This window comes from Dermacentor andersoni, chromosome 11, assembly GCF_023375885.2.
Source record: "Dermacentor andersoni chromosome 11, qqDerAnde1_hic_scaffold, whole genome shotgun sequence".
Lineage (NCBI taxonomy): Eukaryota > Metazoa > Arthropoda > Arachnida > Ixodida > Ixodidae > Dermacentor > Dermacentor andersoni.
Genome location: NC_092824.1, coordinates 65,481,046 through 65,502,012, shown reverse-complemented (window position 1 = coordinate 65,502,012; position 20,967 = coordinate 65,481,046). Strand labels below are relative to the sequence as shown.

General features: G+C 47.5%; 2 protein-coding genes across 3 annotated transcripts in view; both read left to right on the top strand.

Annotated features, from left to right (window-relative positions):
• The first annotated feature begins 5,216 nt into the window (after positions 1-5,216).
• Positions 5,217-20,967, top strand: part of LOC126518231 (dehydrodolichyl diphosphate synthase complex subunit DHDDS-like) — a 33,145-nt gene continuing 17,394 nt past the window's right edge. The window contains exons 1-3 of one of the 2 annotated variants that reach the window (XM_072285675.1): positions 5,217-6,066; positions 10,485-10,717; positions 18,958-19,100. In XM_072285675.1, the coding sequence (XP_072141776.1) occupies positions 6,045-6,066; positions 10,485-10,717; positions 18,958-19,100 (398 nt within the window). In that variant the 5' untranslated portion in view covers positions 5,217-6,044. Of the gene's footprint in view, positions 6,067-10,469; positions 10,718-18,957; positions 19,101-20,967 lie in introns of both variants that reach the window. The other variant, XM_055064733.2, reaches the window with a different exon arrangement.
• Positions 16,380-17,308, top strand: LOC140214011 (uncharacterized). Its single transcript, XM_072285247.1, has one exon. The coding sequence runs from the start codon at positions 16,500-16,502 to the stop codon at positions 17,235-17,237; it is 738 nt and encodes a 245-aa protein (XP_072141348.1). The 5' UTR covers positions 16,380-16,499; the 3' UTR covers positions 17,238-17,308.

The window sequence follows — 20,967 nt, the reverse complement described above, 5'->3', positions numbered from 1 at the left end:
ACCTCGTCAACGTCAAGTTATGGCCGCTGAAATAAACAAGATGTTAGAGCTAGGTGTAATCGAGCTAGGAAAGAGTGATTAAACCTCGCCTCTTATCTTGGTTGAGGTACCAGGAAAGGAGCCGCGACCGTGTATCGACTACCGCAGGCTCAACTTAATCACGAAGGACCAGACCTACCCAAAAGCACATATCGAGGAAAGGCTTGTGAAAGTGAGTAGCGCTAATTTCATCGCTATGCTCGATTTAGTCAGAGGGTACTGGTATGTTCCGTTGACCGATAGGGCAAGCAGGCTTGCAGCATTTATTTCCCCGATGGGAACCTAGCGGCCGAAAGTCCTGAACTTTGGATTGAAGAATGCTCCCTATTGCTTCTCTAGGCTTATGGACCACGTGCTACGGGGAATGGAGGCATTTGCACTTCCGTATCTCGATGACATAGCAATCTTTTCTTCATCATGGGCGGACCATATGCAACACTCGCGAACCATGGTGGGTCGTCTACAAGAGGCCAACTTAACTGTCAAGGCTCCAAAATGCCAGTTAAGGCGCGCGGAGGTAACATATCTAGGTCATGTAATAGGGCAAGGCCATCGTCGGCCTTCCTAGGTTAACCTGACCGCAATAGACAACTTCCCGCAACGACGCACCAAGCGGGACATCAGGTCATTCCTTGGCTTGGCAGGTTATTACCAAAGTTATATCTCGCGTTATTCCGAGATTGCAAGTTCTTTAACAGATGCTCTCAGAAAAACAGAACCGAAAACGGCAAAGTGCGATGACGCAAAAGAAAAAGCTTTTAGTAGGCTGAAGAAAGCACTCACGAGTCAGCCAGTGTTGAACGCGCCCTACTACTCTAAGCCATTCATTCTTCAGTGTGACGCCAGCGACATGGGTATGGGGGTGGTGCTTTGCCAAAAGAGAGAACGAAAACGAACACCCCGCCAGTAGAAAGCTTTCAGTTCGTGAGGAAGCACACAGTGCATCAGAAAAGGAATGCTCCTGCGTGGTATGGGCGGCGCAGAAGCTAGCTTGCTATATCGCTCGTTCAAGGTTCACCATAGAGACTGACCACTGTTTCCACACATGGCTGCAGTTTATGTCTGCGAAAGACGGCCGTCTCTTGCGCTAGAGCTGAGCTCTTCAACAGTACACCTTCGATATTCGCTACAAGAAGGGTAAACTTAACGACAATGCCGACAGTCTGAGTCGTTGCCCCTGGAGTAGCGAAAGTCTCATGCTCACTCTGGTTTCCGTGGCACTTTTACGTTGGTAAATTTTTTTCATTCGTTTTTTTATTATCGCGAAGTTGTAGTTGATTGTTAGCTGATTTTAGTAACCACGTTTTAAGGCTTTCAATAAATGGCTGTTTTCGGTGTTTAGGGGAAGGGGGGACGCGCGATAGGATGGGAAAGCAGTAGCGGGTTTTATTGTTAATTGTTTATTTGCGCTAAGTATTTAGGTAGAAAACATATCGACAAAGATCAACACAGCTAGAAAATTAATTAATCAAATAATTGTTATCATGTGATGAACCTGTAAACTTATGTATATATGAGGGCCAGGAAAAACTTATGTATGAGCCAGTTTTATTTCCGACCGACCCGCGACCCATTAAACGAGATGGACCAATGCATTTCTCCCATTCTGTTTCGGACGCCGCGCTGTTTTATACGCATTGACAGGTTGTCTTCGTGCACTGCGAATTCGCGACGTATTTCGCTGCAGTTTGTCTAGATTTGTTGATGCAAGGAAGCTCGTACATTACCGAGATTTTGTGATGCTACGAAATATTATCTGCAAGCCTCAACAATATTTAGGACCTTATCAAGAAACGACCTAATCAAGAAATACCCTAATCAAGAAAGGACCTAATTAAGAAACGACCTAATCAAGAAAATACATAATCAAGAAAGGACCTAATGAAGGAAGGACCTAATCAAGAAAGGACCTTATCTAGAAAGGACCTAATCAAGAAAGGAACAAATCAATAAAGAACCTAACCAAGAAAGGATGTAATCAAGAAAGGACCTAATCAAGAAAGGACCTTATCAAGAAAGGACCTAATCAAGAAAAGACTTACTTAATCAAGAAATGACCTAATCAAGAAAGGATCTTATCAAGAAAGGACCTAATAGAGTAAGGACCTTATCAAGAAAGGACCTAATCAAGAAAGGACCTTATCAAGAAAGGACCTAACTAAGGAAGGGCCTAATCAAGAAAGGACATAACCAAGAAAGGACCTTATGAAGAAAGGACCCAATCAAGAAAGGGCCTAATCAAGAAAGGAGCTAATCAAGAAAGGAGATTATCAAGAAAGGACCTAATCAAGAAAGGACCTAATAAAGAAAGGACGTTATCAAGAAAGGATATAATCAAGAAAGGACATAATCAAGAAAGGCCCTAATCAAGAAAGGACATAATCAAGAAAGGACCTTATCAAGAAAGTGCCTAATCAAGGAAGGACCTAACCAAGAAAGGACCTAATTAAGAAAGGGCCTAGACCTAATCAAGAAAGGATCACGCTTCTGCGCACTGACGTACGATCTCTCGACAGACAGCTACAAGCGAACGAGCTATATCACCTTCACATGTCACTTCATGACAGGTACGTAGGTTTTTACAAATGCCTCCGCGCGATACTTGGCGATATTTGCGTGGATGTCTAAACCCGTAGCTAAGTTATAGAAATGTACGGGAAGGCTTAGTTCGCCGGTTATACGATCGACAAGAATTATAGTGTAAATGCTAGGAAACAACACTGTATTGATCATAATCGATAAAAGTGGGAACCGGTACAAAGATGCGGAAACTTGGTCGAAGATCACGTCATGTAGTTCACGCGGTAGTGCCATTTCATACAAACATTTTTAGACCAAACTTTTTTGTTGGGCGATTTGAGATGAAAAAATTGCTCATAATTCTGCAATAACATTCCTTGTGCTTCTTTTTGTTCACATGGAAGTTCTTGTTGTGCATCCTGACGCTTCAGGCGCCCTTCAAAATTTGGTGACGGTAGATGGATTTCGCGGAGGCGCATGCCTTCATGAGCTTCTAGTGCAGTGTCTAGCGCTAGTGAGAGCAGTCCGGTACAAAGCTCAACAACTGGAAATGATCGTTGATCAGGAATGCAAAACGTCAGTTCTCTCGATGGTTCAAGTCGGTGAAGTGCTCGAGACCAACGAGGCCGACCCGACTGAAGTAACGCAGAGTGAAAACCATGATTATCGCATAACCTCTACGCTACGGCGTAATCCGACAGTAAAGGGTGACGTCATTACTCATGGGCCTAATATATTGGCCATGTTCGAGAGCTCTGCTACAAAACCGCAGAGCTTCACACTTAACCGACGAGATACTGGTGGTGGCCCAGTGGGACGAGGTGCAGGAGCTTGGAGATTTTCTTAAGGGTTTGCGCGTCACTGTGGAAATCCTCTCTAAAGAAAAAGACGTGACGGCGCCTTTGCTCCTAGTGCTTCACAGTGAGATAAAGGAGTGTCTCACTGCGAGCACCGAGGACAGCCGAATGCCGAGTTGCATGAAGGAAAGACTGTGCAACAAGTTTGAGGCACCGTTTCCCAAGTAAATGAGTGCAGCGTAACTGCTGCCCTCCTAGACCCACGGTTCCAACACTTGACCGTGGTAGAGAACTACCTTAACACGAATAGTACGACGTGTGTCCAGTTCTTGACAGACCAAGTTGAAAAGCACGTCAAGAACAAAGATGTCTAGTATCAACGCGCTGCGCGTCACGGCGACATCGGGAACACGCTCGCGAGTCTCGCAAAGCGACATTCGTCATCGAATATGGAATGGGATAGCCAGCTGGCGTCGGAGTGCCATATCCTGTTCGGACCGAAGTGCTTTGAGTCGTCAGACATCTCGGGGTATCGGTCCGCAATGCAAACACAACTGCCGCACCTAGCCTGCCTCGCGAAAAAAAGGTGTTCTGTGTGCCTGCAACAAGCACACCGGGAGATCAGGTGTTGTGTTTTCGACTGCACGTCCAATAGTGCGGGCGAAAAGGGGCAAGCCTTCATCCAGCAACCACCGACAAGCTCATTTTTGTTCACGATAACTACTATGTCTGCAAGCGTTATGCTTAACGGCCCCGCCATCGTTAGCATTTAAACTCAACCCTTGCAGAGGTCATAGTGTTCTCTGCAAAGACGAACCTTTTGGACAGGAGGTATGGGCAAATGTATAAGGTACAGTAATAGTATATGTACGTATGTATATGTACGCATAGTATCCTATAAGTGGCATTTCGTTTTTTCTTCTGCTTCTTCTGCTTCTGCTTCGTTTTTTCTTCTGCACAGGAAACGCCGGCGCACAGGTGCTTCTGTACAGGTCCTTGACCTACTACACTAGGGATAGATAAATAAATGGATAAATATATCAGAGCGTTTATGCGCTTTATTCCTTTCATTCTGCCTCGTGTTAATAAATAAATAAATGAGTAAATAAATAAATAAATAAATGTAGAAGTAAAGAGAATGAACAAGGTGCCGGAGTATCTGATTTTTCCAACGGACGAGCTCATCACAGCGGCGACGATGCAACTCTCCAGAAAAAAAGACGAGCCCCCCTTCCACGGTTTTTGCATACTTTTAATTAATTTTTTCTAAATTCAAAGGACTCCTTTCTCTCTCTCCTTCACTCTCTAAAGTACGCCTCCCCCCGCAACATCACCCACCACTTCATCCGCGTCACGCCGCCGCCGGAGGTGGAAACGCCGGCGCACAGGTTTGGCCTCGTCAGTTCACGTTGCGCCGCCTTCCGCAGCAGCTCGTGTCGCCGCAGCGCTGTCGCATGTAAGGGCGTCAAGACGACCGCAACCGCTTGAGCAGCGCCAGGATTACCAGCAGTGCTGAGCGCGAGCATTCAACACCACGTCATTACTGGGAAATGCTTACGCAGCATTCAGACGAGTCCCCGTTGAGACGCTACGCTCTTCTTTTTATGCGTTGCATATTGCAATCACTCAGTTCAGCCCTTGGGCGCGGCCGCGCTGCCACCATTGGGGGTATGAGCCATCATAGTGGCTCATACCCCTACACTAGAGTTTTATGCGTTGCATATTGCAATCACTCAGTTCAGCCCTTGGGCGCGGCCGCGCAGCCACCATTGGGGGTATGAGCCATCATAGTGGCTCATACCCCTACACTAAAGTTTTATGCGTTGCATATTGCAATCACTCAGTTCAGCCCTAGGGCGCGGCCGCGCAGCCACCATTGGGGGTATGAGCCATCATAGTGGCTCATACCCCTACACTAGAGTTTTATGCGTTGCATATTGCAATCACTCAGTTCAGCCCTTGGGCGCGGCCGGGCAGCAACCATTGACCTTTAGCGCAACCACGTGACGTGACGTCACGACAGCCGGAGGAAAAGCTGGGCCCCAACTCGCGACGCAACGCAACGCGCGCAATATGCAACGCATTCTTGGCTTAACCAAGCTAAGCCTGGCCATTTTTTTATTTCATTTTATTTCTCTTTCTGCCTTCGGTGGTGCGGGGTCACGTGACACAGCCTTTCCGCTTTTTTTTCTCTCTCTTTTTTAGTCGACACGGGGGTGCGCGCCGACTGTCGGTCTCCTTAGCGTTCCCTACTACAATACGTGCCATACGCGCCGACGCAGCCGCCTGATACCCGATTCTGGGGGTGAAAAACAAGACTTCCGCGGTGTGATCGCGCCTCTCCCACCGTACGTTTATTAAGAGCCGATTTTCACGGAAACAAGCCACGATGTGATCGCGGCTTCTCCTTTCGGTGACACGTGGTGCGCGCCTTCGCTCGGCTTCGATATCCAGCGCTAAAGTAACTTTATTCCAGCGCGTGGCCATACTTTATTCCTGTGCAGGGGCGTGGCGCGAGGGCGCGAGGTGCGAGGAGAGCTACGGGATAGGCGAAACGGGTAACGCCAACGAGGAAGTTATACCGAAAGAGAAGAACCAGGAAAAGACGTCTCCAGGAGAGCGGCCAGGCCGACCAACCGACCTCCCGAAGACGGCGCCAGTTTCCAGGCATCGCGGACAGGAGACGGGATGAACATTACAGCAGGAACGGGTAAGCGTCGGATTCAGCCATTTTAGAAAGCCGCCACCGTCAGACATGATGCTCCAAAAAAAAGTACAGCGTGTGGCAGGCGTTCCTTGCAACGGTGCCGCGAGTACAGTACCACGAGAAACAGATGTTGACGTTGTACTGCTGATCCCATATCGCGGAAAACAGTTGCTCGCGCTACTTTCCTTGTTTCCGTACGGTTTCTTTGTTGTTTTCTGCGTACGTCAGAGATAAAACTCTCTGTCAGCCTTATGGGAACAACGGTAATTTACTTAAAACTAAACATGAAGAATTTTGGCAGGGTCATGTTGGAAGTATCAATTATGCTTCATCCGAGCAACCACATGAGGCTGTAATTTGTAGTTGATTTTATTCACCCTAAAGCGATCTTTTTTTTGTGTGTGTGTGTGTGTGTGTGTGTTAGATCAGTTTCGAGATATTTCCCAAATTTCGACAAGAAAGACATGGGCGTTCCAGTAAGTTTCGTGTTTTATTGCATAAACGAGCGTTCTCTGAAAGGGCCCCTCACCAGGCCCCATAGAAAACTTTGGTTACACCATGCCTGGGTACGCCTTGCAAACTCACCTGCAGGAGTTCGTAAATTTGCGCATATGTTCCATAATGTAATTAACTTAAAAGTTAATTAGTCAATTCTTTTATTAGTCGGATAGGTGTTGACAATTTTCATGCAAGCAGTGTCCGCCTCTTCGTAGAGTCCAGCTCAAGCACCATGGTCGCGTTATCTGCAACAGGCTATTCTTAATAAATATCCCGTAAATCTGGAAAAGGATCACCCCGTACGTAAACTATGGGGCGCTACGATATTCCGTCCTCCCCGTTAGAAATTTGCCGACTCAGGTGGTTTAGAATACTCCAGGAGGGCAAACCCGTCAACAGCGTCAGTACGGCCTTCTCGCAGCAACTGTGCGCAGTATGGGCACAGCGCGTCGGCAAAGTATAGCGGAGTTCTCCGCCAGGCATCACACACGGGAGTGATACGTCTCCTTGCCGCACATTTTTTATTCCCACACCAATCTGGTCTTTCGCAAGATATGAAAACGACCTACGTGCATAGTGAAGGGTCAACGCAGCAGTGGCTGAACCCGCAGTAGCGCTAAAGAAAATTGGGCAGGTTTTATCAGAGTCTTGGCCGCAGCTAGATGCTTGAAACACCCTGTGTGTGTGCTGCGGAGGGTGTAAGGGCGCCAGGGTACAGAAATGACGTAACCCAATGCCCAACTTACATTTATGCACGCAGTAGAAAATTCAAATGCTTAGCTTATGTTATGCTTAACTTACGTGACAGCTTATGGGGGTCTTACGGCCTAAATTTGAAATCGTTAGCGCTCACTATTTGTGCTTTGCTCACTATTTGTGCAAAGCACAAATAGTGAGCAAAATCTGCACAGGATATTTGGGCTCTATAGGGGACAGAAATTATCCCCCTCGCATAGATGGTTGAGGCTTCTGCGCTTGCGCTTCCCATGCGCACAGACACATTTCGCCGTGGCCAAAGGGGTTGCAGATCCTTCCGTGTTGGTCACCCGAGCCTCATCTCACCATTTCTGAAGCCTACACTTGTTCAACGCAGGGCCGCTACAGCCTAGCAAGCGTGAATTTTCTCAAGCTGATTATATCGTACACTAGGCCTTATAATTCTTAATGATCACCGGTTTGAGTTCGACGTACTAACACCCACATATGGACAGAGCGAGCTCACGCAAACTCGACCGCTCCAGCTCGAGTAAACAAGCGTACAGCCAGGATAATCGTTTACGAAAGCCATGCACACGACTAAATTCAGCTCAGATTGCATCATGCGTTGCGGACGAACCGCGCCATCAGTCCACATGACTCTCACATGATCGAGTAATGGCTTCTTTCATATACACAACAATGCCACGGTGAGGCACGTGGGTAGCACGGTTGCAAAGATATAAGCAGTATTACTATTACATGTTTCCCTTATATATGGTTTTCCCAAGTGACTCCCTATGCTCACCATAATGAAAGACGTTTCATGTATTTAAAGAAAAGTTAAAAAAGGACTCAGCTGGTGCAGTTTTACCAACCCCCGGAAGGCGATTGCTATAGTTTCGGTTTCAAGGAACATGCGCGCTCCAAGCGGCTGCCGGACATCCTAACTTATTTTTATATATTTCTCTTTTTGTGAATTTTAAATCAGGCGAAGCGCGGGAAGTGACTGTATTCGTGCGTCCGTCGAGCTTACCTCCGCTCACCCTTGCCACTCGCTCAGCAATATCACAAGTCGCATCGCGCTTGGTCATCTGCTTCGGTTGTCGTCCCTAGTCTGAAGGTGTGAGAGATAAGACAGAGAAGCTTGATAAGGCGCACAATGAACGGAACGCGCAGGAAACCAGGTGAACGAAGCATTAGACGAAGATGATTAAATCGGGGCATCACATGTGTTGTGCGGCTCTGTGGTGATCCAACAACGGCAATCTCAGTCCTGCGAAGTTTTTCAGGTTTCCCAGTGACAGCAGGTAAGTACAATTATTTCGTTTCATTTTCTGAGCAGGTATTCATTTTGCATCAGTAAACTAGTTCTGTGCAAGCCTGAGTGGACTGACACAGGAGTAGTGTCGCTCGACCCATTCATCATGACGTCAGCCAATCCGCTGTCGGTGAAATACTTGTACTGAAGGGTTTGAGTGTGTCTATTTTGGGTCATTTTGTGCACTCTTTCTCGACACATACAGCGAAGGTTAAAGCAAAGAAAAAAAAGGCACAGCCGTGATGTTTTGTCAATTTTCAAGAACAACGACGGCAAAAGGATGCGCGCACGTAATTCCTTGTTGCGTTTTGATGTCACCACTGCTATGATGTCGTACTGAAGAAGGCTGAGCTCTCTATTTTATCTGAATTTTGGAGCGTAGACGGTACCATACGCTCAGCTAACTTGCTTTAGGCTCAGCTTCGGTGTGTGCAACTTTTTGAGCACCTGTATTATAGCCGAGACGCAGCGTTGTTTGTTTCGCAGGCAAAATGTATGTAATAATACCGGTAACACAAGTAAACACTTTTTAGTGCTAATTAAGAACGAACTGGTAACCCCCTTGCGATGAAGAGTGCTATTAAGTTTTCTTTTAATGAATGGTTGGTTTCTTGCGTTGCTGTAGGGTCAGAAATAGCGTCCTAATACTCGTTGCGATTTTCTCTATATATGAATATGACGCAAAATATGACGACAGGCAGATTATATGCGAATGTAAGCGCTATAGAAGTATGCTGCCTCATTCGGCATGTAGTTTAAATAATGAGAGCAATTATGGGCTGCTTCCTGTTCATGCAGATGCACATAACCAGCTTAAAATCATGTGGCTCCTTACTTCTCATACTATCAATGAAATACATGTATTGTACTCTACCTTCTTTCTGTAAGCCACAAAATGTGTCACCGTCCAAACATACGTGACAGTCAAATTTCGTGTGACCAGCCCGCGATGGTAAATTTTCTCATCGATTTGCGTCTTCTGGAATCTATGTTCGCACATTATGTACAAATTTCAGTTGCAAATGAAAATTGCTTCTGCAGATCGACATATTCGCACTGTGCGGAGGTCAGTCTTTTTGCAGTACGGAATGTGTGAATAAAAACAAAGACGTTAGACTTTTACTTGCGTTTTGGCTGACTGAGAAATTGGCCAACTTTAGTTGATCCACTTCACAACACACAAACAAAAGTAACGAATGATGGTACCTGGTAGTTATTTTCTTTATGCTACCCCCACTATATCTGCGGACTATTTGATCTGAAGCCCGAAACTTAACGACAAGTTAGGAATTTCAAAGCGACTACGTTCACAAGATGGCGGAATTATTACCTGCGAATATTTGTAGTTAACGAGAGGTTGCTATATGAATATTATTCATTATTATTGCTCGGCACTGGTGTGTACGCGCGCTGTCCAAGTGCTTTAAAAATGAATAGAAGCTTCCAAGGTGAACGCGGCAGAAAAAAGGTGCTTCGTAAACACGGCACACCTAGCGGGTTGTGCACCGTCATTTGGCCAAATATCTCCGCGCGGCCAGCGGACCTGCACGAGAGCACGAACACAACCCGCTTGTATGCGAAGTGGGAAAGGATAGCTTCGCGCCAAGACTCCTACTCCCGGCGGTGCCGCCTTTCCCTCTACCCTCTGACCTCATCAATGACGTCATGGAGGCATTGTTTTGTTTGCGAATTGTTCCCAGTCGGATAACCGGCAACCGCGAGTGGTGGAAGCCGCGCTGCATGCCGCCGCGTGTCGGCATGGGACCGAGTGTCCCAAGGGAGGCATAGGGAGTTCCCGCACCCTTGTTTTACTCTCAAACGGAGAAGTAGCAGGACGTATTCTGCGCGTCCGACGATTTTATGCGATTGCAATGCGTTTCCCGACGAACAGTGATGCCCGCCGAAGGGACGCAGGGCGACGGAGCCGAGATTCCGTCGACCGAAGAACTGGAGCAGCGGGCGAATCCGCTGTGGCGCGACCTCGTCGGCAGCTGCCAGAGAGCGGCGGTGTGGCTCGTGTCGATGGGGGTGGTACCTCGTCACGTGCTCATGGTGCCGGACGGTCACCGGCGCTTCTCGAGGGCCACCGGCATCGACCTGCGCCGGGCGTACGACGTCGGGATGCACATGTGCGTCAAGGTGGGTGCGCCGTAGTAAACGGTTGTGTATTGAAATAGCAAAATAAATAAATGTGGATACAACCCACATGTCGGAATTCGAGAGGCGAAGTTTTCGTGAAGCGGTTTTACTCAAAAGCCCCGTGCAACCGATCATATTCGGCGCAGCGTTTTGTACCGTAGCGATTTACCTGCCTGCCAGTGAAGACGGCAAGACGCAGAGACCCCCCCCCCCCCCACCACGTGATTCAAGTGACGGCGCATCGAAATGTCTCCGGGATTGGTCCCCTTTGTTACTGAGGGTCGGTGAGCCGACTAGGGAGGAGGAATCCCGGAGATTGGGCAATAATAAACTGCACTTTACTCGGCGAAAGACTGACCAAGCATATGCACCAGAACACCACATCCAAGGAATGTAGGCACAGAAAGGTTTGCTTTATGAGCGGAATTGTGCTCTTGATGACGCATGATTGTGTCAATGAGGACATTTGTTAAAGTCGAAACTTCTATCATAATCATCATTGTTGTTCCGTTATACCGCCATGTTTGCTTATCGACCACTCTTCCTGTGTGGTCCTTCGCGGGTTTCTGTCAAGTAGTCCCGAAACCAGCAAACCAGGGACCTTTAGGATCCCACAACCCAACGAGGAAGTGCTGCTTCCATGTCCTATGCGAAAACACAGTTCGACGACACCTCACGAAGACGAGAAGGCACAGTTGGCCAATGTAGAACTGTTGCGCAGGGGTTGAGCAGTGCTCGCTGGTAGAAGATAATTCGTATTGTAATCTAAGTGTGACGCAATGCGCGCCCAGTCCTTATCTTCTTATCAAAAGCAGAGGTGGGAGTCTATTACTACATATAGAGGGGAAATTCCAGCGTACATGCGAACAGGAGTCAGCCGCTGTCGTTCAATGTTAAACACTAGGCAGTGACCCTAGGTATTATGTAGTCGGTGCTTGGTCTCCTTCTGGCAATGCGATTAAAGATTTGCTTCACCCTGCATCATCAGTAAAGAATACCACAAAGAGGGTAGTCTATGCTGTCTTTGCTCCGCGCTGAGCTTACATAGACGCTCAGGCTTTGGCGTGTTGTGGGCCTTGCTCCATGATCCCTGCCGGTTCTTCCCTTCCTGGATATATCCATAGGTGGTTTTCTTACTGGATAGTTTGGTCCGTCCTTTGATAGTTACTTCTGTCACGTAGGATGCAGTCGTTATCAAGCTATCAATTGTGACGTGGAGAGACAGATTAGTGGGTGACGCTCCTCTACGTTGATAACACAAGAGCTGTCGGCCTTCTGTTGTCGGCACCTGTACTGGCCGGAATAGATTTCGCTTTGGTTCATTCGTGAGCCGTTGCAGCCACACTAAGTGTTGTGTCGGTATCGTGGAAGATGAGGCTTAACCGTCGTTCTGATAAATGTCCTATTAATGGTTAGCTAGGCCTCCCAGAAGCAGGCGACTGTCCGTGGATGGACGAGGGCCGTCGGCAGCGTTGCCTCCGCTCTTCTTGACGAATCCGTGCATGGGCTCGCCGTCGGTCAGTCCTGGGAGCTGTTCGGTCGTTGATTAATATGGCTGCCTGGTTTCGACACCAGGAAACGTGAAACAAAGGAGTCTTCGCAGTAGAAGTTCGGCAGAAAAGGGTATTTTATTGCCCGGAGAACAGTAGCAACGCGTCCACACTTACAGTGGAGGAAGTCAAGAAGCGCGTAAACACGAGCGCGCCGCATTTGCTGAGCGTGCTAGTCGCCGTCGTTGTCCTCTTCCTCTGGTATTTAACAGGACCCGTTAGTTTTATCACTCCTTCATTCCGTAGAGAGAAAGAGAGAACTAAAGTTTATTGCAGGCGTATTAGTTATTGAGAACCTGTCAGAGGAACTAGCGTGGATGCAATGTGGCCGCGACGCGGCTAGCCCGCTCTGCCAGCATGACTTGCCATTTTGGGTCATCAATCTTGATCATACACTCCCAGGCCTCGAGCGTGGGAGGTCGCCGAAGAATGGTTCTTGGTGGGGGGTCGGATGGGTACCCCCAAAGTATGTGATCTTGGTCTACGGTTAGTTCTTCGCAGTGCCTGCAGTTAGATTTAAACTCTCGCTTAGAAATTTCAGTCAACCTTTTGGGGCTTAGCACGGATCGAGTCTGTACCTGCCGTAGAGTCGTGGCCTGCTCCAGGGAGAGAATCTTGCTCGGCTACGGATACGCTCTGCGCAAATCCTTGTAAAATTGAGTGAATTCGTGATATGTGAGGATAGGTTCAAGCCGTCCGTCCAGTTCGAGTAGTCCCACCTCCCGGTTATCTGCTGCTCGGGAGGCTAGGTGAGCTGCTTCGTTACCCGGCTTGCCGGCATGAGGTGGCACACACAATAGACCGATAGTGTCCTGAGGTTTGAGAAGTCTGCTTGCAATGGGGCCGATTACCCCAATTCTTATGGCCGATTTAGAGTCTGACTCAATGAATTTAACGTCAGGTAGGGACGCACCCATGGCAGTTGCGGCCTTGGAGGGCGTGTTGACCGTGGCGGAGCTAATCGTCCGACCGCAGCAATCAACGGCAGCGATTGTGCAACGGTCATTGCCGCGCAAGTGATGCCAACATAGATGGCCGGTTTTTTTTAAGAGTTCGTCAGAGAGCGTCCGCGCAGGCTGGCGTCGATCCCCGTTGTCCTTTCCCATATTTTGGGGGAGAGGAATAGTAGTAATTTTGGCGCGGATGCTATTAGGAATTCGGCAGCGACGTCGGATGTCTAAATTCCTTCTTTCCTTTTGAAAGCGAAGCTTTCTTTGTGAAGGCCCCCGAACTTCCCTGACCATATCTGCTGCTTCTCTCTTGCCGAATGTAGCTCAAGCGCACGACAGCATTATCATGTTTACTACCCTGCTCGCCTTGCTTTCTATTGAACTTAACTACATAGGAAACAAAGCCAGCAGTCAGGACACCACGTAAGGGCAGTAAACATGGTAATGGTGTCCTGCGCTTGAACTACATTCAGCAAGAGAGAAGCAGCAGTCATGGTCAGGGAATTTCGGAGGAGTTCACAACGAAAGCTTCGCTTTGAAAAGAAGATGAGGAAATTACGGCCAACCGGCAGCGTAGCTCTCTGGTGTAGTCTGTCGCCACCTGAACGGCGGTTAGCAAAGGGAGGTGAAAGGCCAGGATCGGGTTCAGTGCACTTTGCGCAGGCGTGCACAACGTGCGCAGCAACCTAACTCTCCGGGACACGCGCCAATGTGGCTTGCGATTCTGCGCATGTCTTCAAGGTATCGCGTGCAGTACACAGGCGAATTTTAGAAGACCTCGTACAAAGTCGGTACAGATGGCGCTTCCCCTGTCCGTACATCGTCTCTGTATGTGCCTCGATCTACGTCCCCATTCTAAAACACCTGCTTCTTGCCGCAAGTTCAAACACACAAGTTAGGAGGAAGCTTTAGCTCGGGCCCAACGCCGACGCGGCCTGTTCAAATACATGTAAAAACGCAAAAACGTTTTTCTGAGATAACCCGTGGACCGATTTTAATGAAATTTGTTGCTTTTGAGACAGAAAGTTAAATTCTAGTGACTGTTGGAAGCGGAATTTCGATTTAGGACTTGAATTTTGTTAAAAAGATTTTCAAAAATTCAGAAGCTCGAAAAATATAGAAGCACGAAGTTTACAAACCAATAGCTCTGCATCAAGAATAGATATCGTGGTTCTGTAAACGGCATCCATTAGATCATTCAAAGCGGACAAATTTCATATGTCATTTTACATCTTACGTGAGTTTGTTACGTTGTTTACGAGGGTTCTGCAAAAGTTGTAATTACATATTAATAAATTTTTGAGACTCATGTATAAAATGTCAAATTTGTCCGCTTTAGATGTGCTATTAGGTACAATTCAGAGAATTGCGATATCACCTATTCTTTCTGAGTTACGGAGTTGTAAACTTGATAGTTTCGTTTTCTGAAAATTTGCGATTTTTGCCCATTTTTAATAAAAAATTGACGACCTAAATTAAAAATCCGAAACCAACAGTCACTAGATTTTAAGCTTTTCTTTTAAATGCAACAAACCCCGTCAAATTTGGTGTTGTGGTTGCCAAGAAAAACGAATTCTCCTTTTACATGTATTTAGATAGGAGCACCAGAGCTAAAGCTTTCTCTTAAGCACCAACTAGGCCAACAAGCAGTTCTGTTGCAACAGATGTCCCCCTTCTAACTGACAGCGTCAATTTTGGCCGCGCATGGAGGCCGACTTATCCCCTCCCAGTGAATTCAACAGAACTCTATGACTAAAAAAAAAAAAGAAAAACAAGCACGAGAACGTCCGCGCGCAATCGTCTTCATCGTGTGCGTCGTGTCACCGTTGAGCTGCACGATTAAGTGTATGCACGTTGTAGTGCACAGGACTGACGTGGGCTGTGGCCCCGCTTCCCTAACGCCTCGCTCGCGGGCGCAGCTAGCGGGCGGCGTTCATTCGTCGTAATATATTGAGCGAAAACGCTGTCTCAATTTACTTGCAGGCTTTTCGCGTTACAAAGCAGCGTCGTATATTGCTTGCACTGGATACACTTTTGCGATTACGCCTTAAGCTGCGACACATACATTGACGTGGAGTGGTACCGCGTACGGTACGTGGTACCGCGTATGTGTCCAGCACGCAATATGCGAAGGAGTTAACCTTCCTGCGATAGAATGATCTCAGCGAGATAAAATGGTGTCATCAAGTAGCTTCGCGCTACATATGCGTTGATGACAACTTTTTTTTTTTTTTTTACATTCCACAAACCTTCCTCCGTATTTCTCGCTTCGGCAGAACTGATTTGCCGTACTTTAAGTAGTTTTGTATTCATCTTAAAACCTTTCGTGCGCAAACAAACAGGGACGAAGAATAGGAGCAACACAAGGACGAGCGCTTTCTAACAACTGGTTTTATTTTTGAAGAACCACCTGCTTAAATACCCACAGATCTGCGCGATCTGGTCAACAGAGCACGCCTATAGCGCATATAAAAATTGGAGGACGCTCAAGCTCTACGCGAGCGAAACATCGCGATCGGCACGGACAGCCGGGCCGCGACGCACCATGATGGCGGACGCGATCATGGGGCGAGTGGCGCTCCACGTGTCGGGGCAGCGCCATACATTGCGAGGAGGGGGTTTTCTGTGTTTGCCGCAAGATGGCTCTGCGTGTGCCTCAGAGCGCAGAACAAATGTAGCGGGAACGTACTTCGCTACTCGTGTAACTGCGACTTCTGTAATTTACATGCTCATGATTACCTATATACACCACAGTATAACATTCTACGGCACGTTTCTAAGGCAACACAGCATTCACTAGAGGCGCTTTTGTCGCGCATTGAACCATCGAGCTCGTGGCACGGAAGTTGGGACAACACACCGTCTGTCTTTGCCAATTTACAATGGTCCGTGTCTCCTACGAAATATTTGGGGGTACCGCTTGAGCACTACGAGAGTGCCGCGCAGTACTGGGAGGAAGAGACGTCGCGCGTAAAAGAGAAAACCGGAGGATGGCAGGGTCGTGATTTGTCAATGTTTGCAAGGGCAACGGTTTGTAATTTGTTTTTAATTGCCAAAGTGTGGTATGTCCTCCAATTTTTGTCGATGACCCGTGTGAATGTACAGAAAATACACAGAGTATTTGCTGTTATTATCTGGGGTTCCACTTGGGAAAGGGTCAGCCGTACCAACTTGTTTCGTCCTGTTCGAAATGGTGGTCTTGGATTGTCGCATTTGTTCTTACGACAGATTGTTTCTCGTTTTGTCTTCTTACGAGATCAAAGTGATTCATTCTTGCGTACGATGATCCAGATCCGTTTGAAAAGCGTTTTGCCTGAATTTATTGTGTCTAGTGCACAGCCTGTACACTATCGGCTTAAAGGCTACTTGCGAGAGGTAGTCGACTCCCTTCGAATATTAAAAGCTCGGTTTTCCCTTCAGTACCTGAGCAAAGTAACAAGAAAGAAACTTTACAAGGATTTAGTTGAAGTTATGATGCCAGTGCCATTGTACCGAATGAAATACTATGGAGGCCCAGGACAAGATGTTTTAAAAAGAGTTAAAAGGATGCCAGTGAGAGCAAGCGTAAAGTCGTTCTTCTTTAAATTGCATACATCTACCCTTCCGGTCAAAACATGGATAGCCGACAAAGGAATATTTGTACCATGGACGACAAACTGTGCGCTATGTAACAAGCCGGAGACCATTGAGCACGCTTTCATTGAGTGCTGGGATGCAATTTTTTATTGGGACGTCTTGCAAAGAACTCTTAAAAAGGAACTGCCGATAACAGCACAGGGTATACGTTTCCTGCCGGTAGACAGCCATCAGGGCTTTCCGTACGACATGATAATGCTCCTGGGCCTCCATAGTCTTTGGAAGACACGGATGGCGGTAACGCACGCCGATGTGAATGCGCGCTCAGCACGAGAAAACTTTGTTGAAAGCATTATCTTCATACGCGAGATATATCGTGTACAGGCAGATCCGCCTGACTGGTTGGGTATTCTTGATGAATTAGTGAATTTCAAGAAATTTTAGCTTGTCACGTTGGTCCAAGTAGCCCAACGGGTTTTTACGTATGTATGTCATTTTGTGAATAAAGAAAAAAAAAAAAAGCTCGTGGCTGAATGTTAGCGTCTCCGTGTCACACTCCGGAGGCCCTGGTTCGATTCCCACCCAGCCCATCTTACAAGTTTTTTTTTTAATACGTCTTTATTTCTGCGTTTAATAGGCCAAGCCTTGCCGCAGAAAAGGGGTGCTCTATGGGGGAGGGGGAGGGGGACCGGTGCTCTCTTCTTTATTTATGAATTACCTTGCGGGATTCTTCGCTCACGGCCAACGCCGCCGACGACATTGGCCTTTCTGCGACACGAGCTCCTTAACGCTCCTTAAAGCCACAGATCTAGGCGATCTAGTCAACATAGCACGTCTATAGCACATATAACACTTGTAATAAAAAGCCGTGGACCAAAGCCACCCGGTCAACATAAAAACAGTAAGGTGCGTGAAACAGCCACTTACAATAATATGCGCTAAAGATGTGATGATAGAAGCGAATATTCTTTATCCAACAATGAAACAGAAGGATGCCTGTCTTAGTAGCACCGACATTCTGTATACGCATAGGAATCAAACCGCGAGAAAAATTGTGGAAGCATACTGGATTGAAAAACAAAAAGAAAAATGCATCAGCCATCCTTGCGTTTCATTGTTGGATAAAGAAAATTCGTTTCTATCATCACATCTTTAACGCATTTTATTGTAAGTGGTTGTTTCATGCACCTTACTGTTTTTATGTTGACCAGGCTTTTAGTCCACGTCTTTTTATCACAACTGTTATATCTGCTATAGACGTGCTCTATTGACTAGATCGCGCAGATCTGTGGGTATTATATGCGCTATAGGCGGGCTCTGTTGACTGGATCGCGCAGACCTGTGGGTACCTAATCAGGTGGTTCTACAAAAATAAAACCAGTTGTTAGAAAGCGCTCGTCCTTTTGTTGCTCCTATTCTTCGTCCCTGTTTGTTTGCGCCCAAGAAGTTTTAAGATGAATCTCTTCCAACTAGGCCGACTCGCAGTTATGCTTCAGTTTTGTATATTGAGTTTCCAGGCACGCTTCTTTTTTTGCATATTTTGTGTGTGCGCGGTGCGCGTATTTATATTTCGCTTCTTATCCTTATCATTTGGAGTGGCGTGCCACAGGCGTACAGCCTCGCAAATCTCTCTAGTTCTCATTAGAATACCGCTTCCTATATGTCAATACAGCACTTTTATGCGAAGCATATTAACGTAGGTTTCGGGCCTTCGCGCGACGCCCGGCGGTGGCCACCATTGACCCTGAACTGGGGTCACGTGACATGACGTCACGTGATGACGTCACACAGGCTGCAGATGGGGCCTCATATCGCGCCGTCGGTCGCCTCCCGGCGGTGGCCACCATTGACCCTGAAGTGAGATCACATGATGTGACGTCACGTGATGACGTCACACCGGCTGCAGATGGGGCCTCATATCGCGCCGTCGGTCGCCTCCCGGCGGTGGCCACCATTGACCCTGAAGTGAGATCACATGGTGTGACGTCACGTGATGACGTCACACCGGCTGCAGATGGGGCCTCATATCGCGCCGTCGGACGTCACCCGGCGGAGGCCTCCACGCTTCGGTTCGCGCCGTCGCGCGCGACGCGGCGGCGCTTCGCATCCACTGGGCTTAACCTTGATAAGCCTCCAATTTTTTTATTCTCTCTCTCTCTCTCAGCTGCGGGAATGGTGCTTCCATGCCGGAGTGGATGTCATAAGCGTCTCCGTGTTCACTGTGCGCAACTTACGCCGCAACGCGTTCGAGGTGACCTCTGTTCTGGACCAGGCGAATCGGATGCACGTCGAAGTCGTGGACAACATGTGAGTGGCTGGAAATTCAGCAATTAGCGCTTCGCTGCCTCGCTGTGTGCTTGCTAGCGATGGGATAGGCACTGTGCTTTAGACACAAGCGATCCTTGCCGCTGCAGTGATAGACCTTCGCCGTGAATGTTTGACGACGCACAATTAGAAAGAAATAACAGCTTGCAGGTGGATGTTTGCATTATGTTCTGAATGCGTATTCAATGTATGCATCGCTAAATCTTCACATCAGAAACCATAAAGGAAGTATGACGCGAAAAGTTACTATATATAGTATATTTTCGCGAATATACTATGGATTTATAAGGTGAACATGCGCAACTGCATAGCGCTTATTCTGCCATAGTGGCTCAGTTTCCCTGACACGTTGAATCGCATATCTAAGGAAGATGGCAATTAATATTAAATTATTCTTCTACGTCAGTTGACACGAAAGTGTTTAACGCTTATGCAAGGCAGTATTCGTTGTCTATAAAAAGACACAGCATTTTCACGGTGTTTTTGCACGATAGAGACAATGCGTGCTCTTTCACGGTTCTTAGGCGACACGGGCTTGGACTCACGCTTGTGATAACAGTTATACAATGTGTCCTTCACCTCGTTCCTCCCATTATCATCCCCCATTGTGACTCTTTTTCTTCCCGTTCCATTACGTAGAGTGGCAGGCCAGATGCTCCATTTTCCGGCCGACTTCTCTACATTTTCCACTCATTAAACTACTTCTTCTTTGCTTGGAACACATTGAAGGATGCGGGCGATGGTGCCCCGAAGGCAGATTACATGACGCAAATCTTTCCTAAGAAGATTCTTTTTTTTCTCCCTGTCAAAAAGCCTAGACTATAACAAAGAAAATATTGAAGTGGTATACCAGTGATATTGAAAGCCTTGCCCGGGTCATTCACTTAGTGTTGCCAATATATTGCAAGACAGGACGTGAGTCCTATCCTGCGTACTGCAATAGCGAGTTCTGAGACTGAATACGAATCGCATAGTGCCAGCAGCGCACCGAATCGAATATTAAACACAGAAGACTACATTCAGGACGAATTCGAAGGGACCCTGACGATTTGTTTGTCTAATCAGAAGAATAATAGGCAACATGATGGGGTGCATCCACGTATGTTTCTAAATATGGTAGATCACATTAAAAAATTTATTTAGCTCAATTTTATAGAAAAGGGCGAAACGAGGCGAAGCTCCACGGATGAGGAATGTAGGCGGAGGCGTGCTGTGTTTTACCTCCTCTAGCAGTTGCTACAGGTTTTGTTTGCGATACGGACGTACCGGCTTCGTCGTGTGGTAACATCCTGCTGGCGCGCCACGCGCTGTGTGTGCCAGTGAAAACATGCGAAAGTGGGCCGAAGATGGCGGCTCAATCTCACGTGCACAAGGGAGGAAAGGGGCGAGGAGGCGCGCCGTCTTCCGTCGCGCGCATGGCACCGGGGGAGGGCAGGGAGGATGCGTTACACTTCACCCGCGCGCTGTCGCATGGGCTTCAAGTATAAATCTCATGCAAGCGATTTTGCGAACGACGGCAGCAAGCGACGCGACGGGGATGGCTGTCGTGTTCGCTTGTCGCCTACAAGTCGTGCCACACGCGAGCGACAACTTTGAGCGACGTCACCCCGCTGTTGCCGATACGAGGACAGCAAATACGCGCCGAAACTGGCGTGACGTGCGCTTTATTAATTTCAGTTGATATGTTTTTCAGTAAAGAGCAGCACAAGATATTTCTGAAGGTCCTGCAGTATTTTCTTATCCTTGCACGTGTCAAATTATACGCTTGCTCGTTCTATGCGACAATCGGTGCATTAAGTTCCGGTTTCGCGCTATTGGCTGGTCAATCATAGCACTTCCGGGAGACGAG